At 45.0% G+C, this 27,952-nt stretch overlaps 1 protein-coding gene across 5 annotated transcripts in view; it reads right to left on the reverse strand.

The window, feature by feature from the left end:
* Positions 1 to 27,952, reverse strand: part of TRIP13 (thyroid hormone receptor interactor 13) — a 186,248-nt gene that overhangs the window by 25,820 nt on the left and 132,476 nt on the right. For all 5 annotated transcript variants that reach the window (XM_088445702.1, XM_088445698.1, XM_088445697.1 and 2 more), the window contains 3 exons: positions 20,925 to 21,078; positions 20,667 to 20,779; positions 19,498 to 19,567 (listed from right to left, as the gene is read on the reverse strand). In XM_088445702.1, coding sequence (XP_088301828.1) covers positions 19,498 to 19,567; positions 20,667 to 20,779; positions 20,925 to 21,078 — 337 coding nt within the window. The remainder of the gene's footprint in view (positions 1 to 19,497; positions 19,568 to 20,666; positions 20,780 to 20,924; positions 21,079 to 27,952) is intronic.

Raw genomic sequence — 27,952 nt, forward strand, 5'->3', positions numbered from 1 at the left:
GTTCTTTCAATTCTATAGGAATGAACTTTAGTGAAATTCATGTAATCAAATGGCAAATTTAATTCTTTTATAAAATATCAAATTTTATATATATACACCCCCCCCCCCCCCAAGAAAAGACGGCGCCACTGAGGGTCTTGAATGAAATATAATATCACCAACGTTTCTGGGCTAAATCGCCCTTTTGTCAAGGTAAAAACAGGATTTTGGTACTTACCGATAAATCCCTTTCTCCGATTCCACAGGGGACACTGGAGTTCAAGACAGTGGGGTATAGACGGTGGTAGAGTAGAGCCTGGCACCTTAAATAATTTAGAAGTGTGACTGGCTCCTCCCCCTCTATGCCCCATCAGCCCCAGTTTAAGAACTGAGCCCGAGAAGAGACGGAGGACAACAGGAAAACGAGGAGAAGGAGAAGACCACAGAACGAACAAGACCGACTGAAGGAGAACAGAGGAAACCACTGCAGGGAATCATGCAGTCACACAACCATAGAAGGAACGAAACAACTGGCAGGTATGCAGCGCTGGGCGGGCGTCCAGTGTCCCCTGTGGAATCGGAGAAAGGGATTTATCGGTAAGTACTAAAATCCTGTTTTCTCCTTCATCCACTAGGGGACACTGGAGTTCAAGACAGTGGGGACGTCCCAAAGCCAACCTCCTGGGTGGGAAGCGCTGAGAACATGCCAACCCTTTGGCCAACCGAACAGGGCCCGCCAAGAACCAGAGGTTCAACGGAAAGGCAAGAGCTGAGGATCAAATGTCGTGAGCCAGGAGACAATCAGAACTCCCTGCGGAACAGACACAGAAATACCACAACTTACAGCGTAAATAGAATGGAATAAGCGGCTAGCGAGAAAACACCCTCAGGTGAGAAGCATCCTAACGCTGTAAGCTCAGCTGAAAACAGACCAAGCTGGACTGTTGGGAGCAGAGAACTCCAACCCGAATCCATATGAGAAGGGCAGTAACCCGAGAACAAAACTCGAGAAAACCGTACCAGATTCAGAAACAGAAAGCTGCAACAGTCGCAGATAGCAGAATACCAGCACTGTTGGACATAGTCATAAAGATACAAGTATAACGATACCAATCTACAGAAACAGAACTGATCCTGTCCACAGACTCCTAACAGAGTATGCAGAAAGGTAAAAAACAAGGCCGAACAGTCACCATGAACCATTCTGGAAGTCCAACTACTACAAAGTTGTAAACCAGCGGAAGGGAGAGACCATAGAAGTCTCCAACGAGTGGAGATCACACTGGGAATGAGGCCGAGGCAGCTTTGAGAGGATTGAGATTACAATACCTGTCAGAGGGTCAGACAGCAGAACAACCCATTCTGAAAACAGAGTAGAAAACAGCGACTGAACACCTGCAGTCGAAAAGCAAATCACAGCCTCAAACTTCAAAACCACAGACAACTTCCAACATGATGGAAGTGCGTAGGCAGTACCAACCGCTGGCCTGAACATAGGGTGAACAACCAGGATACCCTAGTAGTTATAGAGCACGGATGCAACAGCCACGCAGGAAGCTACCAATATAGGGAAGCATTCCATACCACAAGGCTAGAGCACTAGGACAACCCTGAAGGTACCAGTCAGGTACCCGTCAATGTGATGAAAACATCCACAGAGACTGAACAGGAAATCCACCAGGCCCCCTGCGTAGGACATATTGACTGTCACACTTTAATGTAAAGATGTGCACTAGACCCTCAAAGCGCTTCAGTCCATAATCCCAACAGAACTAGTAGAAGAGTGTCACTAATCTCAATGTTGAAACTATGCACCAGGGAAGCTCTAAAGTGTAGAGCTAACTGATTAAAAAAGCAGATGGCTGCTAGGACCGCAGCTAGGGTGCATAAGGGAGAAAGCGGCTATGCAATGACAGGTTGAGCATTAGTGGGGTAAGCCCGCTTACCTGTGAGCGGCCAAAAGCCCTCTGGACGCTATGTAGAATGTCACTGACCTTTTTCATCTCACAGCAACCTGCCCCGTCAGGTATAGGGAATAGCTTCAGTGGGCTAAGACCCAATGCTCTACAGCACGGACTTCAGTCTGGAGATGTTGCAGTAGAAAACACTGTATAAACTAGCAAAATGTTAGTGGAGGCAGGAAGGTCGTTCAACAGGACTCTATACCTGAGCTTGTTATATTAGGGATGTGTATCCATATAGACATTATACCTATACCACAAAACGGTCTACTAGTTTAAGTATCAGTACATTAACACTTATAATGGAGAAGTGTGTATTACGCCCATCAATCTAATAAAATCCAGGCCTGACCCTGCCTATATCGGCGGGGGCCCTAGGCCTTCATGTAATTTAACAAATGAATCCCTGATTACAGAATAGAACCTGGATTCTCTATGTACAGATAGAATGTACCTAGGGGCCCTTTAGAGACTCATGTTATTGAGATATGTGACAAGACAATAATATGGAGTACCGGAATCTATACCGAGAAGGGTACCTGTACATAGACAGAGTGCATTAGTTATCCCGAGAAAGGAAGGGACATATCTGTAGTGATAACCAATAGGGTTAAAAACCAGGTTTTGCCAATTATTAGAAAATATGCATACAAGTAATGGGAATATATCAGTATATATACACCCGTACATATAGATAAACATAGTTGCATAAGAAGGCCATCTCTTTGAAAGAAAGAGTAGTGCCAACATAGCAAGTTAACTTGTCAGACTCCGGCATCGGGAGATCAGCATGCTATATTTATATATGTCCTGCTATATCCTGCATTCTCAGTGTCTTATAAGTTTGCTACCAAGTGCAAAGTTAAAATAATCATAGATCACCCTAAAGGGGGGCGCCATAGATAGGGACTAACAAGAAGGAACTATAACCCCAGAAGGATGGAAGTACATACCTTTATATACAAGAAGGCCCCAGTCATGTATAGGGTTCATAATATAAGCAATGTCTATCACTATGTAAGCTGCAGAACATGACTCTAGTCTACAGAGCCACCATTTAATATATATATATATATATATACATATATATACATACATATATATATATATATACACACATACACATAGATAAGCTGACAGCTTTGGTAATCGCAGGCGGCTTCCCATCCGTGGAAATATAGGTACGTACACACACCCACATACAAATCCTTAGGGAGAGATGGTGTAAAGCGGAGTTATTGTACCAACTACTGGATGAGGAGAGTCCAGACTTCAATTGCAGAATCCTTCTTTTAATAAGCTAAGTACCAGACATAAAACTGATAACAGATCCTACCTCTGCCTTATAAGGATAAGAAGCGTTATATATATCTCCACATATGCATACCTACATACAAGATTAGTAGGTGCGATAATATTTAAAATTAGAACATGAGCAATACACGTATATGTTCTATAGCAGGGCTTAGTATAAATACATGTGGCTTACCTCAACGCAGGGAGACTGCTCAAGTGTTGCGTGTAGCCATCAGCCTGCTACGGTGTAATGGGCAGGATATTTTATCAGCGTGCTGTCCCAGACTGGTATCGAACCTGGGACCCTTCTGTTACTGGAGTGCTCGCCTTAATCAGTTGAGCTATATATGTGTGCAGAAGAGTAACAATCCACAAACTTAAGGGATTACTGTCCCCAAAAAGTGAGCTGTATTCTAACAGAGCCTTCCCAACATATTAAAAGGGAGACCTGTCCCTTGGGAAAAACCACAGCGCAATCCCCCAATCTAAACAGGGGATAAAGGCCTGCTGTTGTTATTAACACAGCTAAAGAAGTGGCTGTCCCGGCCTCTAATGCTGGGCCACAGGGATGGTAAGCCCAATATGGGATTCTCGTTCCTGAGAATGGATGATTCGGGAGGACCTGACCCAAGGCCTGCCCCCTCAGCCAACGCTGGGTTGAGACCCAACCCAATGGAGAGTTCTCCTCACCCACAGATATCGTTTCAATATTTTTGTATATGTGCTGCCAAAGCGTGCACTGGAACATTGTCAACCTTGCGCAGTGTGCTAATTAACCTCTCTGGAATAAGGCTTGTCCATAGACCACCCGATTAGCAGAGTAGAAAAAAGGTATACACATACATACACTATATATATATATATCTATATCTATATATATATATATACATACACACACACACACATATATATACATACATCCCTATATGGGATTATACACACACACAACACGTACATTGTAGGCGCCGGGACACGGGGAGCGATCTGCAGAAGTGACAGAGATGACTCTTACATTGCGCTAGGGTAAAGTTATACCGCGCTGTGTGCGCAAAATGTCCATGCTAGCCTGGAAGAGTCCCGGCTAACATAAGCTGTCCCCTCAACAGAGCCGCATAAAGCGGAGTCATAGTGCACCTGCTAAGCGCAAGGTTGAGGGAGGGGCAGCAAAAAGCTAGACATATCCATCAGAGCAGCAGGTGTTAGGGCAATGAGCTATACTGCTGTGGAGGGCGCCGAAGCGGCTTAAACACAAGAGCCCCGAAGTAGCTAGCGCCGGAGCTTATACATTAAAGCACCGCCTCAGCAGACTAACAGCTACGCTGTTATAAAACACACACAAGCACAGGGAGAATATACAAACTCCACACAGGGTCATAGTGGGAAACAAACCCATGACCTCAGTGCTGTGAGGCGGCAATGCTAACCATTACACAGTCTGTGCTGCCCTGTTAAATATATACAGGCTGCCTCAGTGCGACTGGCGCTGTACCTACAGTGAGAGCTCCAGCGCTTTTCGTAAGTGATAGCGCAGTCAGCCGTCTGTCACTTACCTGACCTACAGTTAACGGAGCTTCAATACACATCTCCCCCTTGTGGGGGGAGGGGCAGGAGACCCGGACTCAGCCGGCGGCGGGACCCTTTTCTTCCCCGAGCAGGAGTGAGTCAGCGCTGCTACACAACGGACCCTCTTAATAAAAGGGGGAGTTGTTTATATTGTAAGCTGTCCCCTCTCCTTAAGAGGGAAGCGCACTCCCTTGCCGGCGCTGGTCCGCGCTGCATACTCTTAAAAGAACACCTCTCCTGCGAAGCAGGAGAGGAGAGCCTCAGCTGATGTCCACTGCTCCAGTGAAATGACTCAGCGCTGTGCTTGCCGGCTATTGCTGCTGCGGAGCAATAAGGGGGAGAACCCTTACAAATGGCGCCGCTGTTGCAGGACGCGCCATAAGTTTCTTCCCCGAGCAGGATGTTTGTTTAGGGCAGGTCTCGACGCCGGGTCCGTGCGCTGATTAAGACAGCGGGACTTAGTAGCCACAGCAGCCCGCCATGTGTGAGGAGGGCAAGCGCGATCGGCGCTGCTAACGAGCTCTCCTATGCAGCAGCGCCGACAGCCGCGTGGTGCTCACAGCGCGGCAGTGAGGAGGAAGCCCGACTATAATAGGCGCCGCTAGATTGCATGACGCGCCTCCAGCAGCCCCAGCGACGACCGGGGCTGTAATTTGCGCCCTCGTGACTACAGCACCTGGTGACCCCCTTGACCTGGTATCCGAAGTCGGGGAGAGGGTGGTGCGGGGGCAGGGGAAAGTCGGGCCCTCCTAACAGTGACAGTGTCACTGAGCCCAGCTATACTTCCACTGCTCCTGCTAATCAGGAGCAGTGGTCATACTTACAGCTGTTGCGGCCGGGAAGCTGGGCTGAGGGGGCGGAGAGGAACCCGGACACATGCCGGTGTCAGCAGTGGCGGGTCTTCTCGGGGTCCGATGACTCCTTTGTGTGTGCCCCCTCCTCAGGGTCACCGGACACAGGCTGCAGTAGCCGTGTGGTGCCCTTCCCGGCGGCTCCCACGTAGCAGGCAGACTGCCACAGCAAGCAGCCTGCCTGTCCTCAGTCAGCTGAACTGCTATAAAAATTAAAAAATATGAAAAAGGCTGGAGACAGCCTGATGTGCGACCGGCTCTCTCGGGCACATTCTAAAAACTGGGGCTGATGGGGCATAGAGGGGGAGGAGCCAGTCACACTTCTAAATTATTTAAGGTGCCAGGCTCTACTCTACCACCGTCTATACCCCACTGTCTTGAACTCCAGTGTCCCCTAGTGGATGAAGGAGAAACAAACCATTATTACCTTAAGTAACCTCATCACTTAGTGTGTCTATCAGCCTCGCGGGACACCCGCGTCTGAACATTGCAGCGTGCGTCCCTCCGTGATGACGTACGGGCGCTCCGTGTACTCCCACTTCCATGGTAACAGGACGTACTCAGGACGCCCGTTCCGTCTCTCGGCTGTGACAGAAAATACACCAACTGTGAAAACACCTTCACTATTAAAAATGCCAACAAATTATTAAAATTAGTATGGAGAAACAATAAATAAAATCTGAGAACACTTACCTTTCCAGGTGCAAAACCACATCCAAATGCGAAGACATGTGCAAATGAGGATAGGAAAAGTGGGAGCAGATGGAAAGAGGGAAAAATAGTGGAAGATAGAGAACGCTGAAAAGAAGCAGGGAAAAGGAAAGAGGTGTGTAATATGCAGGCCATATGTAAATACGTTTTTTCTAGATAGGTATGATGTGGGATAAAAATCAATCTAATGCATGACTATCAAGAATCTGGAATATGTACAACACAGGGAGACTCTCTGTCATCCAAGGGAATTACCAATACATTAGTTACATGTGGGCTAAGTAAATGGGGATCTATCATAGCATATTCCAACAAATTTTGTCATTTAGTCCTTTAGGATTGAACGTATTAAGGGTCATTATCCATCTTGCTTCAAGTCTCAAAAGTTGACCTGGTCGGTCTCCTCTTCTCAATGATTCCGGTATGTGGTCAATAATCTTGTGTTGGAAGTTCGTTAGACTGTGTCCCCTCTTAACAGTGTCTGGCCACTGGTTGATCAGTAGGTTTTCCTGACAGGGCTGCTCGTATAGCAGAGCGGTGTAGTACCATCTTTCTCGCATGGTTCTCATTGTTTTACCCACGTAATACATTCCGCAGGGACAAATAATTATGTATACTATAAATGGAGTAGTATATGTTACTACATGCTTGATCTTATATAATTTTCCACTATGTGGGTCCTTGAAGTCCGAGCCTGTGATGTTACGACATGTGGTGCACTTTAGACACTTGTAGCATCCTGGTGGTTTATGTAAAAAATATGAGATATGGTAAGAACTGGGGGTATAGGTGATGACGTCAGGCATCGGGCACCATAGAGTTAAGTTTTCAGCCTCCCAGGATGCATCATGGTCCCTCTCCAATACCCCGCCCGCGAGCCAAGGCATCTCAGTTACGTACCAAGCCATAGGCCGAAGGAGGAGAAGAAAGATCTGGACACACACAAGAATCACATTCTCACCAGAGGGAGACGGAAAAACCGGTGACCAGAGTAAAGCCCATCTGCAGCACAGGTGCGGCAGGGTGGGAGTCCTGTGGAACCCTATGGACTTTGTAGAAATAGAGATAACAAAGGTAAGTTCTTACCATATCTCATATTTTCTACATCAGGGTCCATAGGGTATCCACAGGATACCTTGGGGATGTCCCAAAGCAGTATCCTTTAAGGGTGGGGATGCTCCTGTGCTGAAAGGAGAATCCGCCGCCCGAAGGAGGCATTCTGAAAGGCAAAGGTGTCAAAAGCGCAATACCTCACAAAGGTATGGCCAGAGGACCACGTGGCAGCCTTGCAGATCTGGACTGCAGAGGCACCACGTCGAGCTGCCCACGAAGGACCCACAGACCTAGTGGAATGAGCCCTCACAGAGGATGGAACCGGAAGGCCTTCAAGAAGATAAGCTTCTGAAATTGCCATACGAATCCAACCTGCCAAAGTTTGCGTTGAAGCAGGCCAACCCTTTTTACGGAAGCCATAGAGGACAAACAAGGCATCCGACTTCCTAAACGAAGAAGTGCGGTCAACATAAATCCTTAAGGCACGCACAACATCCAAAGTGGCCTCACCACTGAAAGATCAGGTGAATTAAAAACCGGCACAACGATTTACTCGATGTGGAAACTTGATACCATTTTAAGAAGGAATCGAGGACGAGTGCGAAGCACCGCCCTGTTCCTATGAAAAATCAGAAAAGGGGGTCTACAGGAGAGAGCCCCTAAGTCAGAAACACGTCTGGCCGAAGCAATGGCCGGAAGGAATATCGTTTTAGCTGTAAGCCATTTAAGGTCCACTGAGCCCAGTGTTCAAACGGCGGTCCCTGGAGAGCTCTCAGGACCACAGCCAAATCCCAAGGAGCCAACGGTGGAACAAAAGGTGGCTGAACGCGAAGAACACCTTGCATAAAGGTGCGCACATCATGGAGCGCAGCAATCTTACGATGAAACCAGACTGACAGGGCAGACACCTGCACCTTCAGGGAAGCAAGGCGAAGCCCATGGTCTAGGCCAGCCTGTAGGAAAGCCAACACTCTAGACAGGCGGAACTCCCGAGGGGCGTAACCTCTAGGTCGACACCACTGGAAGAACGTATGCCATACACGATGGTAGATTCTTGCAGAGGATGGCTTCCGAGCTCTTAGCATGGTTTGCACCACAGAGCCGGAAAATCCTCTGGACCTTAATATGGCCGTCTCAACATCCACGCCGTCAAAGACAGCCGAGTCAGGTCCGGGTGAAGACAAGGAGCCTGTGACAGCAGGTCCGGCCGTAGAGGTAACCGCAGAGGAACGTCTACTGACAGACTTTGGAGGTCGGAGAACCAGTGCCGCCTAAGCCACTCAGGAGCTATCAACAGGAGCGTACCTCCCTCCTGTTTGAATTTCCGGGTTTCCCACGGAAGAAGGGAAAATGGAGGGAAGAGGTAGGCAAACTGGAACGTCCACTGGACGGACAGAGCATCTACCAGAGATGCCTTTTCGTCTCTTTTTCGAGACCCGTACACCGGCAACTTATTGTTGTGCCGGGACGCCACGAGGTCTATCTCTGGAAGACCCCACCTGTCCACCGGAAGTTGAAAGACGTCCTGGTGCAAAGACCTGTCGAAGCTGGATTATTGGCTGAGACAAGATCAGTTTAAAATTGAATCACAGCGACACCATCTTGCGACTGGCCGCCTAAGCGCCATTTTAGATAAACTCACACTTTAGTACATGTGACGATATTACTATTAGCATCATGCAATTGCATCTGTGACCATCGCCATAAGTTTCGGCTATTCATCAAAAGCCCATTTCATGACTTTACATAGTTTGGGTGCTCTGGATACAGTGTATATTATTATAATTCCCCTAAAGGATATATTTCAGAAATGGCTGTACAGTATGTCAAAAAATTGGATTGCATTAGCTAAACAGAGCAAATGGCCACGTGACAACTAGCTTGTGTAGACAAGCTTCCTGGACATAACTTCTGCTCTCACTCCAGGTGGCCCTGCTCGAATACAGCAAGAGGGTCGTTTGTAGCACCTTACATTAGCAGGCTTCCTGCAATAAAATACCTTCAAAGCCAAGAGTGTTATCTGCGGTTTGGGTCTTGTAGCTGTGCTAATTTGCATTTAGCAGCGCCTGGAACTGGAAATGTTCGTTGCGGATTGCAAACCTGAGGAATTGCTGATGGCGCAAAAGAATAGGGACATGCAGGTAAGCGTCCTGTATGTCCAATGACACCATGTAATCCCCAGGTTCCAGCGCCAGAATAATGGACCGTAGGGTCTCCATCCGAAACCGAGGCACCCTCAAGGACTTGTTGAGGGCCTTGAGGTTGAGTATCGGACGGTAAGACCCATTGGGTTTCTGCACCAAAAACATATTGGAATAGAAACCCTGGCCCCTCTGGGAGAAAGGAACAGGCACTATAACTCCAGCCTGGAGCATAGTGTGCAAAACCTTCCGCAGTTCCAAGGCATTTGTTCTGGTCTAATGGAAGGCCTGTGGTGAAGAACCAGGATGGGAGCCTGTGCCGAAAGGAGAGGGCATACCCGTGAGAAACCACCTCGTGAACCCAAGTGTCCTTCGTAGTTATCGACCAACACTGGGCGAACTGAAGCAGGCGGCCTCCCACTTTGGGATCCCCCAAAGGGAGGCCCGGACGTCAGGCAGCAGGTTTGTCATCTGACTTCGGGGCCGGACGTCTGGTACTCCAGGCCTGTTTCCTGGGCTTGGCCGATTTCTTGGGCCCAGTCTGTCGTGGAAAAGACTGTGCTATAGGCCTACCCTGGGCCCTGTAAGACCGAAAGGACGACATACCAGCACCTGAAGGGACCGTAGCAGATGGGAGACAAACAGATTTGGCTGCTGCCAGCGTAGCTACTATTTTGTCCAGATCTGGACCAAATAGGACTTCTCCATTAAAAAGCCAACATTCTAAGCCCTTTTTGGAATCAGCGTCCGCTTTCCAAGATCGCAACCATAAGGTGCGACGAGCAGCAACAGCTGCAGCAGAAATCCTAGATGTGAGGATACTGATATCCAAGGCCGCTTCATTGATGTAAGTGGCAGAGTCCCGGAGATTGCCCACCAACGCGGCCTGTTCTGTCGAACAGTCCGAGTCCGAAGACGCCTCCAAACTATCAGCCAAGCGCTCCATAGCTCTGGCTACCAAACACACGGCCATAGCCGGTCTGGACACCCCCCCGCAAGGGAATAAATGGACTTAAGGCAGATTTCCACCTTGCGGTCCGTAGCATCCTTCAAGGAGGACATGGGCAAAGTGGCACTTCTGACTAGGCGTGTCACATAAGAATCCACCTGCGGAGGGGATTCCCACTTAGAAAAATAATTGTCTGCAAACGGATAAGCCACGGCTAGGCGCCTCTGAGGCTGATACCGTTTTCCGGGATGTTTCCACGCCTCCTCTAAATGATCTACTAACTGACCAGAAAGAGGAAACATCATGGCGTCACCCTTAATATCCTTGAAAAAGGCATATTTGGATTTGGCCATCGGAGGATCATCATCCTCAATAACTAAAGCCGTGCGGACTGCCCGAATAAGGCCAGGAATATAAACCTTAGACTTAGCATCCGACTCTTTAGTACGAAGAGGTTCTTGGTCAGATAGATTCAGAATCTCCCCATCGTCGGACGTCACGTCGTCATCCTCATAAGGAACAGACAGACGCCACTGGCCGCAACAGACTCCCCCTGTAAAACATCCGACAAATGCTGTACCAAATTTCTCAGAGAATTAACCCACGCAGGCTCATGTGAAACCTGGGGAGGGGAAATAGGGAGACTGTGGGGTACCATCAGTTGTCTCAGGAAACCCTGCATGGGAGACGACACCACTGACTGCTGGGACAATCCCATCTGGGTAAACACAGGTGGCGGAGCTAGCTGGCCGACTAAGGTTGTAAGCGCCTTTGCGAAACAAGCCCAGGGAGGTTCCTGTACCGGAGCCGTGACAGTAATTGGTCGCGCCAATAAATAACACTGCCGACACAGCCCCTCCGCGTTACCCTCCCCCTCCGCTATTGGTACATTGCAGGTAGTACACAGAAGCTGGTGAGGAAAATCACTCTCAGACATGATGGTAACTATGTGACCCTTCCCACTGATACTTGTTAGTATAGTGGGAGAAACACCCTGCAATCACCGCACCGCAAGGGCTTTAGCAGAGTAAGAGCAGGGACAGTAAAATGGCTGACAGTAGAAAGTGAAAGTACAGGTAGCAGCCCTAGCAGAAGTCACATCCAATGCAGAAGAAATGAATCCCTGCACTATCAGCGCTGTTTCTCAACTACACAGACACAGAGTCCCCTGGCATGCAATTAACCCCTGGGACGCTGCAGCGCTTGCCACTGACCAACATAAATCTCTTGAATACGGTCCCACGGGGTACTCTACTACGTACAATGGATGTGTGTAATTTGTAAACCGTTATTCCCCACTTGAATGGACTGGAAGCAATGCCCAACTTCCTGACTACTGAAAAGATGAAGGAATTCGGTTTGGACCTCCTACTCAAGCTTTTGAAATGAACCCTAACACGTAACTATTTTCTATTTAACGTTGCATTTTTCCTACAAACATCAGGATGTGCCATAGGTAGCAACGTGGCACCAACATACGCAAATATATATATGCTACAAGAAGAGAAAGAGATGTTCTTCTTTAGACAGGAAACAACTAAGCATATATTGTATTATTGATGATACATAAGACTACAGGGGAAACAGTCTAACGAACTTCCAACACAAGATTATTGACCACATACCGGAATCATTGAGAAGAGGAGACAGAGCAGGGCAACTTTTGAGACTTGAAGCAAGATGGATAATGACCCTTAATACGATCAATCCTAAAGGACTAAATGACAAAATTTGTTGGAATATGCTATGATAGATCCCCATTTACTTAACCCACATGTAACTAATGTATTGCTAATTCCCTTGGATGACTGAGAGTCTCCCTGTGCTATACATATTCCAGTGATTCTTGATAGTCATACATTAGATTGATTTTTATCCCACATCATAAGTATCTAGAAAAAAAACTTATTTACATATGCCTGCATATTACACACCCCTTTCCTTTTCCCTGCTTCTTTTCAGCGTTCTCTATCTTTCACGATATTTCCCTTTTTCCGTCTGTCCATAGGCTCCCACTTTTCCTATCCTCATTTGCACGTCTTCGCATTTGGATGTGGTTTTGCACCTGGAAAAGAAAGTGTGCTCATATTTTATTTATTGTTTCTCAATACTAATGTTAATAATTTGTTGGCATTTTTAATGGTGAAGGTGTTTTCATGGTTGGTGTATTTTCTGTCACAGCCGAGAGACTGAACGGGCGTCCTGAGTATGTCCTGTTACCATGGAAGTGGGAGTACACGGAACGCCCGTACATCATCACGGAGGGACGCACCCTGCAATGTTCAGACGCGGGTGTCCCGCGAGGCTGATAGACACACTAAGTGGTGAAGTTACTTAAGGTAAGATTGTAATAACTGTTTGTTTTACCTTGACAAAAGGGCGCTTTAGCCCAGAAACATTGGTGATATTATATTTCATTCATTCAAGACCCTCAGTGTCGCCATCTCTTTTCTTGCTTTGTGTATTCACCTTTTTGCGGAGGGCACGGGGGAACATTGCCATTATATTCATAGTGCCGAACCATTGGATCTGTCTTTATATAATATATATATATATATATATATATACATACACGCGCGCACACACACACACACACAGGCTGGTTACGAAATGTCAACATTCATCATGTCAGCATGAGAATGTCGACATGGTCATAATGTCAACGTTGACCTTGTCGAAATTCATTATTTAGACAGTGATGAAATGTCACATTAGAATATAAACTAGTGGTTGCCAGTGGCTTTGTCCACGATGCCAACATTTATTTTTATTTTAGGTGTTCTAGTTTTATTGCTTTGTATAGGGACCCCATCGCAGGAGTGGCCTAAATGATCAGCAGCGCTATGCGGAACTGGTGGTAGCAGCACCTTCACCAACCACTCACACCAATGTCACCGTGTGCTTTGTGCACAGACTACTATGTATGATTGTGTTTGTATAACTGTGACTGCATGTATGTATGTATGTGTGTGACAGTATGTATGTAACGGTGTGTGTATACTGTGTGTGTGTGTGACAGTATGTATGTAAGTGTATGTATGGGTGTGGCAGTATATATGTAAGTGTATACTGTGTGTGTTACAGTATGTAAGTGTATACTGTGTGTGTGTGTGACAGTATGTATGTAAGTGTATACTGTGTGTGTGTGTGACAGTATGTATGTAAGTGTATACTGTGTGTGTGTGTGTGTGTGTGTGTGTGTGTGTGTGTGTGTGTGTGTGTGTGTGTGTGTGTGTGTGTGTGTGTGTGTGTGTGACAGTATGTATGTAAGTGTATACTGTGTGTGTGACAGTATGTATGTAAGTGTATACTGTGTGTGTGACAGTATGTATGTAAGTAAGTGTACACTGTGTGTGTGACACAGTATGTATGTAAGTAAGTGTACACTGTGTGTGTGACACAGTATATATGTAAGTGTATACTGTGTGTGTGTGACAGTATGTATGTAAGTGTATACTGTGTGTGTGACAGTATATATGTAAGTGTATACTGTGTGTGACAGTATGTATGTATGTGTATACTGTGTGTGTGTGACAGTATATATGTAAGTGTATACTGTGTGTGTGTGTGTGACAGTATATATGTAAGTGTATACTGTGTGTGACAGTATGTATGTATGTGTATAGTGTGTGTGTGTGTGTGTGTGTGTGTGTGTGTGTGTGTGACAGTATATATGTAAGTGTATACTGTGTGTGTGTGTGACAGTATGTATGTAAGTAAGTGTATACTGTGTGTGACAGTATGTAAGTGTATACTGTGTATGTGGCAGTATGTATGTAAGTGTATACTAACCAACACTAATGTACCCTGCAAGGTGAGTGAGAGAGAGGGGAGGAGGCACTATATTGTGTGTATGATTGTGTTTGTATAACTGTGACTGCATGTATGTATGTGTCTGACAGTATGTATGTAAGGGTGTGTGTATACTGTGTGTGTGACAGTATGTATATAAGTGTATACTGTGTGTGGCAGTATGTATGTAAGTGTATACTGTGTGTGTGGCAGTATGTATGTAAGTGTATACTGTGTGTGTGGCAGTATGTATGTAAGTGTATACTGTGTGTGTGACAGTATATATGTAAGTGTATACTGTGTGTGTGACAGTATGTATGCAAGTGTATACTGTGTGTGACAGTATGTATGCAAGTGTATAATGTGTGTGTGTGACAGTATGTATTTAAGTGTATACTGTAAGTGTACACTGTGTGTGTGTGTGACAGTATGTAAGTGTATACTGTGTGTGTGACAGTATGTATGTAAGTGTATACTGTGTGTGTGTGAAAGTATATATGTAAGTGTATACTGTGTGTGTGTGTGACAGTATGTATGTAAGTGTATACTGTGTGTGTGTGACAGTATGTATTTAAGTGTATACTGTGTGTGTGACAGTATGTATGTAAGTGTATAGTGTGTGTGTGTGTGTCAGTATGTATGTAAGTGTATACTGTGTGTGTGTGTGAGACAGTATGTATGTAATTGTATACTGTGTGTGTGTGTGACAGTATGTATGTAAGTGTATACTGTGTGTGTGACAATATATATGTAAGTGTATACTGTGTGTGTGTGACAGTATGTAAGTGTATACAGTGTGTGTGACAGTATGTATGTAAGTGTATACTGTGTGTGTGACAGTATATATGTAAGTGTATACTGTGTGTGTGTGTGTGACAGTATGTATGTAAGTGTATACTGTGTGTGTTAAAGTATATATGTAAGTGTATACTGTGTGTGTGTGTGACAGTATGTATGTAAGTGTATACTGTGTGTGTGTGACAGTATGTATTTAAGTGTATACTGTAAGTGTATACTGTGTGTGTGACAGTATGTATGTAAGTGTATAGTGTGTGTGTGTCAGTATGTATGTAAGTGTATACTGTGTGTGTGTGTGAGACAGTATGTATGTAAGTGTATACTGTGTGTGTGTGACAGTATGTATGTAAGTGTATACTGTGTGTGTGACAGTATATATGTAAGTGTATACTGTGTGTGTGTGACAGTATGTTAGTGTATACAGTGTGTGTGACAGTATGTATGTAAGTGTATACTGTGTGTGTGACAGTATATATGTAAGTGTATACTGTGTGTGTGTGTGACAGTATATATGTAAGTGTATACTGTGTGTGTGTGTGTGTATGTGTGTGTGTGCGTGTGTCAGTATATATGTAAGTGTATACTGTGTGTGTGACAGTATGTATGTAAGTGTATACTGTGTGACAGTATGTATGTAAGTGTATACTGTGTGTGTTAAAGTATATATGTAAGTGTATACTGTGTGTGTGTGACAGTATGTATGTAAGTGTATACTGTGTGTGTGTGACAGTATGTATTTAAGTGTATACTGTAAGTGTATACTGTGTGTGTGACAGTATGTATGTAAGTGTATAGTGTGTGTGTGTGTGTCAGTATGTATGTAAGTGTATACTGTGTGTGTGTGTGTGAGACAGTATGTATGTAAGTGTATACTGTGTGTGTGTGACAGTATGTATGTAAGTGTATACTGTGTGTGTGACAGTATATATGTAAGTGTATACTGTGTGTGTGTGACAGTATGTAAGTGTATACAGTGTGTGTGACAGTATGTATGTAAGTGTATACTGTGTGTGTGACAGTATATATGTAAGTGTATACTGTGTGTGTGTGTGTGTGTGTGTGACAGTATATATGTAAGTGTATACTGTGTGTGTGTGTGTGTGTGTGTGTGTGCGTGTGTCAGTATATATGTAAGTGTATACTGTGTGTGTGACAGTATGTATTTAAGTGTATACTGTGTGTGTGTGCATGTAACAGTATGTACGCCTTTGGCCTCTACCGGGCTGGGCCCGAACCCGACAGAGTAGGCAGCTCCGGTGCTGAGGAGAGCCGGGGGGGTCTGTACCTGGGTCTGTGGGCCTCCCTCACCGACACCCTGCAGCTCACCCAGAGGTGGATCGGAGCAGAGAGGTAAGTGCCTGGAAAGCCCTGTACCCCCTACCCCCGTTTGTGTGTGACACCGTGTACCCCCTACCCATGTGTGACACCCTGTACTCCCTAACCCTGTGTGTGACACCCTGTACCCCCCTACCCCTGTGTGTGACACCCTGTAGCCCCCTACCCCTGTGTGTGACACCCTGTAGCCCCCTACCCCTGTGTGTGACACCCTGTACCACCTACCCCTGTGTGTGACACCTTGTACTCCCCTACCCCTGTGTGTGTGTGACACCCTGTACCCCCTACCCCTGTGTTTGTGTAACACCCTGTACCCCCTACCACTGAGTTGTGGTTCTCCAAGTACCAGCATGCGGGGGAGGCTTGCTGGGAACTGTAGTTCCACAGCAAAAGCCAATATTTATATTTTCAAATGCACCACACTTGACATAATCAACCCAGCACCCACCGCCCAGGGGTGCTGAGGTTAGCCCCGGGCCATCAGCCTGGGGTGCCTTGAGGAGGGGGACCCCTTTATTGGGGGGGTCCCAACTCCCCGACCTTGGCTGACTAGTGATCGGGGTGATGCTGCAGCTGGGGGGCCCGGTTTTTACACATTAAATTTTTAACAGATGTGTAGATGGATCTCACTGCTGCATTCATCCATCTGTGATTTATTGATTGGATTTTCTCAGTTGCATACGAACTACCAGTGAGCCCTCTGTCACCCACTGAAGCCCCCTTTGCACTGCACCGCCGCTGCTGCTGCCTCTACCCCACACGCCTACAGCCGTCTCGCACTCTGCACCTCCCAAACCACCTCCTGTGTGCTGTCCCCTCTTCCACCTGTGTTAAGGTCCCCATAGATCAGAGATGGATTGCATAAATCGTGCAATTTGCAATCGATTGTGTATAAAAATCTTTCCCATTTTCAACTGATTGCAAATTGCACAATTGTTGCAATCCATCTCTGATGTACGGGGGCCTTGAGTGTACTATTTTGTTGCCCTTCTCCCCTGCAGGTGGCCCTGTGTGTGTGACACCCTGTAGCCCCCTACCCCTGTGTGTGTGTGTGTGACACCCTGTACCCCCCTATCCATGTGTGTGTGACTTCCTGTACCTCCTACCCCTGAGTGTAAAAAAAAAAAATCTTGCAGCGGAGCTCTCATTCTGATTGTAGTGTCCTTAGAGGACACTACTAATATCCGTGGGACCGGGTAATTAATTTTTTTATTTTGCCAAGTCCCAGGATTTGCCTACTTTGGAATGAAGGGGACAGATCTACGCACAGGAGGAGGCGAGTATGGAGTTTTTATTACAGGTACACCTTTGCATTACCTACTGGAGAAGTGGACAGATTGGCTTCAGGGATACTAGGCGAGTATGTGAGATAGTGTGTGCATGTGTGAGTACATGTGTGTGTGTATGTATGTTTTAATAAAATAATACTTTTCTACGGTGTGTGTTGTGTGTATTTTTAATATTGCTTTTGTTATGGAACTACAGCTACCAGCACGCCCGTAATGCCCCGCATGCTGGTACTTGTGGTTCTCCAAGTACCAGCATGCGGGGGACGCTTGCTGGGAACTGTAGTTCCACAGCAAAAGCCAATATTTATATTTTCAAATGCACCACACTTGACATAATCAACCCAGCACCCACCGCCCAGGGGTGCTGAGGTTAGTCTCGGGCAATCAGCCTGGGGTGCCCTGAGGAGGGGGAACCCTTTATTGGGGGGGGGTCCCCAACTCCCCAGGGATACCCGGCCTGGGCTGACTAGCGGTCGGGGTGATGCTGCGGCTGAGGGGCCCAGTGAAAGGGCTCCCTTGGCTGTGGCATCACCCCCCTGCTAGGAGTCCGGTGCTGGTTTTGGGAAATACAGGGGGGCCCTATGCATTTTTTCCCCCATGTATTTCCAGAACCAGCTCAGAGCCCTGTGCTGGTTGTGCTAAATACGGGGGACCCCTACGTCATTTGTCCCTCTTATTTTGGCAACCAGAACAGGTTCTGAAAAGCCTGGTGCTGGTTGTGTTTAATACAGGGGACCCCTATGTCGTTTGTCCCCTGTATTTAGCACAACCAGTACTGAGCCTCCAAAGCCCGGGGCTGGTGGTTTTCTAGGGGGCGGGGCTACGCTTTTCTTTTTTTCTTACAAATTAAATTTTTAACAGATGTGTAAATGGATATCACTGCTGCATTCATCTGTGACTTATTGATTTGATTTTCTCAGGTGCATATGCACTACCAGTGAGCCCACTGTCGCCCACTGATGCCTCCTTTGCACTGCACCACTGCTGCCGCTACCCCACACGCCTACAGCCGTCTCGCATTCTGCACCTCCCAAACCAACCTCCTGTGTGCTGTCCCTCTTCCACCTGAGTTAGAGTACCATTTTGTTGCCCTTCTCCCCTGCAGGTGGCCCGGTTTGCTCATCCAAACCCTGATAGTTAATAAATTTTTAAAAAGCTATGAAATTCCATAGACAAAAAATCTTACGGTTTCATACGTCCCATTAAGGCTGCTTATACATGATCTGAAAATTCACAAAACCTATTGATTTTCTGCCACTCAAACTTCAAAAAGCAATGAAATTACGATCATTAAGACTGACGCCTTAATGGACGTGTTCCTTGTGAAATACAGATATGGTATGCCATGACACCATGTGGTTAATGGCAGATTCAGCACTCTCACAGAATGAGATTGCTGTCACTCACAAAATGTGTTATATACACCTTATACACACAGCCTGCAGGTAATTGTATACAGTATTTCAATTGTGTGGCTCAAACAAAGTTTGTGTACATACATTAAATTCATTTATGTTTCATATACACCTTATACACAAAGCCTGATGGTAATTTTATACTTTATTTTGAATAATTTTGTGCCTTAAACAAAGTTTGTGTACATTAAACAATCAAAAAGCAAAGGTGTCACTATCCCAATCATACTATAAAAAAAAAATCTGTATTTCGGAATATTTGGATATGGGAGACTGTATTCCTGTAATACTCTAAGAGTGAAAAAGTAACTTTTCAACTGTTGGTTGACCAGTTGTACAAAGTTTAGATACACTATATACTTACTTGTACGAAAAGTGCATGTGCTAGAAAGGGAAGTTTCCTTAGGACTCTACCACTAAGTCCTTCGCTTTTCCTGCACAAAATACAGAATTGGCAAAATTATTTTGATTATTAATTTGGTTAAGTATGGTTACAGTGAATGATTTCAAGTGTTTGGGAGTTATGGTCATGGAAAACAGTTACAGCAGCAGTTTAGGAGGTATGTGTTGTACCATGCTGCGGCAAACCAGTCACATGTCATTTATACCCCAAGACCTCACTCACCCATTACTTAACATTTCTCCAGTTAATGTTGGTTTACTAGCAGTGGGAGAATATGGCTTGTAATTGCTCTAGTTTTGTAATCAGAAATTGTAACTGGATGTATCAGTTACCCCATAGCAAAATTTCCCAATGACCTCCTGCATTCACACAACCAAATCGGTCTGCAATTTGGCCAGAGGTTCCCAAACTCGGTCCTCAAGTCACGCTAACGGTCCAGGTTTTAAGGATAGCCATTTTTAAGCACAGACGGTAAAATCAAAAGCCTGAGGTACTAATTAAGTCACCTGTGCCCAAGCATGGTTATCCTTAAAACCTGGACCGTTAGGTTGACTTGAGGACAGAGTTTGGGAACCTTTGGCCTAATCACAGACCGATTGGCTTTCCAGCTAAGTCAAGCTGTAAGTGAGAGTAGCACCTCAAGACCAGCTACTCACACTCACAGCTGTGTTTCTTTCCATATCATTTTTATATGGTCACTGATCAATTACATTACAATCTTAGTCACCATATTACTATAAAAAGTCACATAGGGGGCTGAAAGGTCGTTTAGTTTAAAGCCCGTTTTCTTATTGGATATAATGCAAATCCATACAGCAGCCATTGGGGTAAAATAAGCTGTTACTTGGAGAGGGCCGGGGAGGTTATGCATAGTTTATATTTCATTCACTTTCAGTGAGAATGCTGAGAGGCTAGAAGCAGAAAGATGACCACTTGGGGATTTTTTTCTAAATAATTTCTCTTTTTCATGTAGGATCATAAGCATCGCACGCACTTATCAAAGAACAGCGAGAGCAAGCTTCATAAGCCCTCGGCTGTATAGTTGGGCAGACATACAATAAGCAGAGAAGTAGACTAGCTTGTTTTATTCTATGCATAATGGGCCTAAAAAGACATTTACAGAAACTTACCTGGATATATCATTTAGCATTAAACTAAGTTTGGATATATTGTTTTCCACATAACCAATCATCTCCAGGTCTCTTAACGTCAGCAGCTGCTGTCTGGGATATATTATCTGACACTAAGTAAAACAAAATAAGGGACACTTATATTCTGCAACATCTCTAATATTATTCATCCTTAATAAATAATGTTGCATACAAAAAGCATTACAGTCACTAAGTGTACTACATAATATTATCATGCTTATCAATTGAGATTTTTACCTTCATAAGTTCTTCTATGCAAGAAATATAAATGTTGAAAATGGCAGCAGAAGATGGTGGCCCAATATATTGCTTTATGTCTGCTCTGTCAACAAAAGCCATGTCGATTTTCTCAGTAATGTTTGATGTTGTCAAGATAACTACATTTGGGTACCTAAATAAAACACAAAATATACATGTGCAAATCAATTTTTTTTTTATTCATCTTTAAGTAATATTTTTTTTTCCCCCCTTTTAGAAAAATGTTTCGGCAGTATAGACTAATTTGTCTGTACGTACAATTTACCAATATTCTAAATATATATTTTTAAATATTGAGGGCAGAGAATTCAAATGTTGCCTGTAGAGTTATTTGGGGTAGGTCCACTTCATGGTGAAAATGAGGTGTATAATGATCACTCTAGGTCCGGCGTCGGGTAAGGCGCTGGACCTAGAGGAAGGGTACATCTCGGCACGCCGAATGCACGCCCTAAGAGGGAGTGTGTCCAAGGGAAAGGGGTGTGTCTTTAAGATGCATCCCTTTTTGCTCACTCTTGGGGGCGTGCCTGGCACTTACGGACATGCTGGTTTGCCCCCAAGCTCTGCTATCAGTGGGAATAGATGCTGGGCGCTACACCGCAGTTTTCTCCATCCACGGGACACTGCAACCCAGGGGTGGGGACGGCACCCGCAGGCTGTGTCAGCTGGGCAGAGCGCCGGAGGGCAGGGTGCTTTTTGTCCTTTAGAAATAGGGCAGGGCGCGGCGTGGTGCCCTGCTAAAACAGCCTAGTGGGAACACTAGAGGTGTATAAGGACTCGCTTATACTCTCTGCTTGCATCTGACATGGTGGTAGCCTGCCCCATATGTCTACATAGCAGCCGTGTTGCACTTAAATATAATAGTACCTAGCATTGCTGCGGATTGTGGAGGAGGGGCTAACTAAGGAAATAACAAGGTAATTGTATCTGAGGAGTGAGCAATGGGGTTGGAATAACTGAAGCAGCTGTACTGATTAAAGTGTAGCACACCTGATGTAAAAAGAATGGTAGAGCTGACATAGTTAAGGCACCCATACACTAGCGGCAGGTTGGGCCTATTCGCCGATCCCAAGACGCAGAGATCGGCGAAATGTTGGATTTTACGGATTTGCCGATGACTATCAAAATAGGATTGTGATTAGCAAATTACGGGTTTTTGACATGTAGAATTTCAGATTCCCCGACGGATCAATGGTCACCTGTCGGAAATGATAGGCGGTTCTGATGTGAGCAGGGAAACGGCGGATTGCCCAGTAGTTGTATGGGGACTTCATCTGGGGATATGTTTTCTTGCTGTGGTCTGACTGGGTGCAATCAGGAAGCCTAAGGATTCACCAATGTACAGGAACATTAAATATGTATGTTGTTATAGGAAAAAGGTCACTAGGAACCAGAGAGTAGAAAATATCAACATATGATTGGAAGAGTGCGTTAGTAAGGAGCAAATCCAATTACTCATGAGGTGCTGCCAGAACAGCTTCCGCTTGTAGATGTGAGAAATAAGTGCCAGGAGCTGTGGGTTAATGCACTAGCGGCGACCGCAGTAACGGCTCTTTTACTACTTTTCGTAGATTTCTGTTTGCATCTTAGGTGGGTGCGAACACAAATCCATGGTAAATGCAGCCTGCGGGCTGCAACTGAATAGCCTAGGGCACTTTAACTGGGGAGCTACAAGCCAGCTGTAAGCACATTGAATCTTGCCTAATAAGTGACTGATGAACTGTTAACCAACACCTATATAGGAGGAAACTTAATAGAGACAGTCTAATTACAATAGATTGGTTGAAAACTACTCTTAATATAAGCTCAGTTACAACTTGTGATGCATACGCCTATCCCTGATTGGCACCCAAACTACACAACAGGCTGCCATATAATATGAACATAAAAGGGATACTGAATGAAGGCTGCCTAATTATATACAGATTTGCAGTGTGAATAACTACCACATTGACCCTTAATTGAATCTTGCCCAAAAAGTAACTGATGAACTGTTTAACGTATAAAGGAAACCAACACCTATATAGAAGAAATTGTTAATAGACAATGTGCCATTGCATCTGATGAATATTAAGATGAACATAAAACAAGATCTTTTACACACTTACACACTATTAGGATATCTCACAAAAGTCAGGAATTGGAAGATGTCAGATGATTGTATGGGCGTGCACATCACTGTAATAGGGTTTGGGCTGCTGCGTTAATTTCACAGTTGGCTCTAACTACTTAGGAATTTTGAGGGTTTTAACTGCATAGCTGGTAACTACTACACAAAAACGTTAAATGACACATTTTTCATGACAAATTCTGTTTCTTCAAAATGTCAACAACTATACTCATAGCATACAATAAAAAGTGGAACAAAGTGCTTCACCACAAAATGATTAGAACAAATGTAATTGCCAATGAGCGTTCAATAACAACTTTCATTCAATGCGGGTGGCTGCTGTCTCTTTGTGTATGGTTGATATTCAGGCAGTCAAAAAGAAATCTACACAAATGTGGTAAGACAGCACCGTTTATTCTAGTATTTTAATATTAAACAAGAGAATATATAGTATCTAAAATACTTAGGGTGTCAATTCAATTAGGGGGGACTAGATGTCGTTGCAGCAGCAGCTCATCTTGCCTCCCTCCCATCCTGTTGACATCCTTACTCACACAGAGTTGCAGGTTCAGTTTAACTGCATGCATACCAAAAATAAATCAGACTGCTTTATCTGTGTATCTTACTGAACACATTTCCATGGATTTATGTAAAAGGAATTTTTGTTCTTACCTGTAAAACCCTTTTCTCAGAGTCCATGGGCAGCACCGTAACTAGCGCTCCCGAGTCAGACCCTCCATGTGATGTCATGTGGAGGGGGGCGGGGCCACAATAGTCAACGAACAGAGCATCCTCAGAATGCTCCGGGGAGCTGTAATATGAACGTCTGTAGAACCCTAAGGGCGCTCCAGGCGGCACTGCTGCACACATTCTGGGGGCAGGGTGCTATTCTAGGTACCCTGCTAGCCAAATGCAGGGAGCAGTGGGTGAGCGGCGGTGCCGCCCAGAGCCCTGTGCAGCCGCAACGCTCGCACACGTAGTTACGGCTCTGTCAATGGGGGACACTGGAGACTATGGCCCTGATTCAGAGCCGGACGCTCTGAAAGAGCACTCGCTCTGAATCAGGGCTTTTTTTTTTTGTGCGGCCTCCTGGCCGCTCGCATAGCTGTGGGTGACCACCCATAAGCTATAGCGAGAGGCCAGGTTGATGGTCGCGATGGTCAAGACCATCGGGCTTGCGACGAGACCCTTGTGGTAGAGCTAGAAGTTCTCCACTGACATCACATGTGATGTCAGTGGGGCCACCCCCAAACGGCAGGCGTTCTCATGGAAACGCCTCAGTTTGGGCAACCACCCCCCCCCGGCCCGCCCACCAAAGGGGGCAAGCTGTCACTCAACATCGACAGCTCGCCCCCTTTGGTGCGACACCCGGAGCGACGGAGTGCCCGTCACTAGCCGGGTCTCGCGCATGCACATTGGGCCACCATCGATCCGGTTGCGAGCACTCAGCGCTTGCGACCAGGTCTGAATCAGGCCCTATGGGTATAGGTAGAGCTGGAGGACCCTGGGCACCACACAGTTAAGTATGAAACAGCAGCAAAGCAGCTGAGCCTCCTCCTCTCCTATACCGCATCCCCTTCGTTATGCAGCCAGTTAATACTAACAAAGCCCATGGACAGAGAGTAAGTAGGAGAGGAGGAAAAGACCAGGCACACAGAATCTGTCACAAAAAAGGGAAGCAACCCTGTGACCTAAAGGTTTGCCGGAAACCAACCCCTAGCCAGACCCTGGTCATCTGGCCCAAATCCAGATGTGCACTCTGTATCCGAAGAAAACCCTAGGGTTGTAGCAACAGTTCCCCTGACAAGCACGTCGAATGGGCTACAGATGTAGGTCTGGACAGAAATTTTAGACCCAGAGGAAATTCAAAAGGGATAGGAGGTCTACAGACGGCTGGCAAGATCCCCGTATCAAGTCCTGCGAAGCATAGCTGGGCTCACAAATAGCTGACCTACCTACCAGCTTAGTCAACAGAGAAACTGTCGGAAGAGCAGGGGCAGGGGTAGGAAAAAACACCTCAACCGGAAGAAACCCCGGAGACCTTAAAAAAAAAAAAAATAGCAGGACCTGTCCACCATGTAGGTCAGGAAGTGAGTAACTAGTTAGCATTTCCCTATATAATCTCACCTGAGGAAGAAGAGGGTAAAGGGTGTGGGAACAGCTAGAAACTGACGATCCAGAGTCCTGCAAGGATGTAAAGAACTGTCACAAACTACAACATCTCAGTAACACAGAAGAGATAGCGATGAGCTCCAACCAAAGGAGGTGCTCCAGCAAGAGACTGGGGGATAGTTAAAGTTACACTGAACAGACAGTGACAACTAATCACCTGAGATAAGCAAGGTAGAAAGTATGGTGGTCGCTCACATTAGCTTAATGATATTGCCCTGGTGCTTCTAAAGGGCGGGGTTTACACTGAACCACAGGGTAAAAAAAAAAAAAAAAAAAAGATTTCCTCCAGCACACTGCAGCAATATTAGCAAAAATACTTGAATCCTACCTGTTAGAACAAGAAAGTACTGCTATAACTATATTCTATAATAAAACACTGGATGAATTCAGACATCTGTGTAGCCCAAGAGAAAGGGAAAGAGGCTATGGGAGGAGTAATCTTACCAAATAGGAACAAAAATCTTTGAAACAAAGAGAGAGAGAGGACACATCCGTGGTGATAAAATCGGCTAATAAGGGGGGTGGGATTGTCATCCAGGATATAGTGGATTATATACGAGAGTCCTACAGACAACTGAATGATGCGAGTTACTGCTCGGTACTGGATGGCAACCCCACCCCCAAATTTCAGTTAGAACTTAAACACTTATTGGATGATGCATTGCACGAAGGGATTTTAAGTAGGGAAGAACTGCACTTTTTATTTACACTGCAGCCTATCACTCCTATTTTTTAGCACCTCCCAAAAATCCACAAAACTCTTGTTTCACCCCCTGGGAGACCTATTGTTTTGGGTATTGGGTCACTCACGTCTAATTTATCTTTCTTTGTGGATACTCACCTACAGAGTCACGTCGTCAATTTGAGGTCACATATAAAAGATACAACTGATATTATTCAAACATTTTTTGGATTTAAATGGACACCAGGGTGGGATTCCTCACTTTGGATGGCCAAGCTCTATATACTCATATACCTCACCTTAAGGGTGTAGAAGCAACTAAATATTATTTGGAGCAAGATAGTATGATCTCTGAGGGACGACGTGACTTCGTTTTGGATGCTATCTTATTTATACTCGCGCATAATTATTTTCTTTTTGAATCCACTTATTATTTACAAACACTGGGGATGGCCATGGGGACCAGATTTGCGCCTAGTTTAGCTAATCTCTATATGGGCCACATCGAGGAGGAATTTATCTGGAGCGGCGCATATAGAGATAATCTGGTCCTCTATGGCCGTTATACTGATGATTTGTTTATTATTTGGAATGGGGGTTAGGATTTAGCACAAAAGTTTGTTGATTATTTAAATAACACTTAATTTAAAATTCACATACACTTTTAATTTAGAGCACATTGATTTCCTAGATGTGTCCTTTTATATAGGTGAGGACAATATTGTAATGTCCTCAAACTATAAGAAACCAGTTAGTGTTGGCAAGTATTTACACACATCAGAGTAGCCATTATCGACCTTGGGTTACGAATATTCCTAAGAATCAAATTCGTCATCTGTGGAACTGTGAAGATGAGAGCGATTTCTTGGTTCAAATGGTGGATATGTTAGCGAGCTTTAGACAATGGGGTTACCCATAATTATTACTCAATGAGGCAAAAGCTTATGCCACTAATTTACAGAGATCTGAACTATTGAAGGTCAATGGTCCACATTTGAAACAAGAGACCAGCAGAGGAGCTGGGACCAGTAGTGGGATATGCAATAACAAGGGAGTTAAACTTAGAATAGGAGAATTCGTCCCATTCATTTCTAACACCAAATCTGGAGATATTAAAAGTAATTTGAAGTCCAATTTTGAGATTCTAAAACAAGATCCGATTTTATCCAAGTGCATACAGGAAAGTCCTAACATTATATTCAAGAAATATAGGAATCTAAAAAACATTTTGTCCCCTAGTACATTAAGAGAATAAAACACTACAGTAGGGGGGGGGGGGGGGGGGACTTGGTTATCGGGCGCACCATCTGGATGTTTTAAATGTAATAAATCCATTGCCTAACTTGTAAATATATTCAAAACAAAGCATCAACTATTATATCCACCTCGAGTAAACAACCATTTCCCATTACACAATTTCTTACATGCGAGTCGAACTACTCTATATATATACTTGAATGCCCCTGCTCACTCCAGTATGTGGGGGGAACGATTAGACCAGTGAAAACGAGATTGAGAGAACATAGGAGGAATATTATAAGAAAGCTGCAGAGCCATAGTGTTTCCAGACACTTCTCACAGGTACATGGTGGAGATCCTACGGGTCTCAAATTAACAGTTGTAGAATTAATTATAGGTACAAAGAGAGGTGGCGATAGGTTCACAAGGTTATGCTTAGGCAAATAGTATTGGATTTTTAAGTTAGATACTATACAACCAAAAGGTTTGAATATAGCTCTGGATTTCACTTGTCTAGATTAATAGCCCTGGATTTCACTTGTTAACAAGAATTGGAATATTGATCTAGATGCCATGGCCGCCAGTACACGTCTGTCACGGAGTATCTGACATCCTCAACCCATATGGATCCCTTTCATTTTGATGCAGCCTGGTGCGGTGGTGATTGCGGAGCTAGTTGCTGTTTTTCCACTAACTAGATTTCAATTTTCTTTTTCAGCAGGGAGAGGAAGCTGCTGTCATGAGAGTTACCTCTGCAGCAGCGCCACCGGCTGTTTAAGTAAAATTAAAGTAATAAATTAAAATAAT

This window comes from Taudactylus pleione, unplaced genomic scaffold (assembly GCF_031769625.1).
Source record: "Taudactylus pleione unplaced genomic scaffold, aTauple2 ptg000386l, whole genome shotgun sequence".
Taxonomy (NCBI): Eukaryota; Metazoa; Chordata; class Amphibia; order Anura; family Myobatrachidae; genus Taudactylus; species Taudactylus pleione.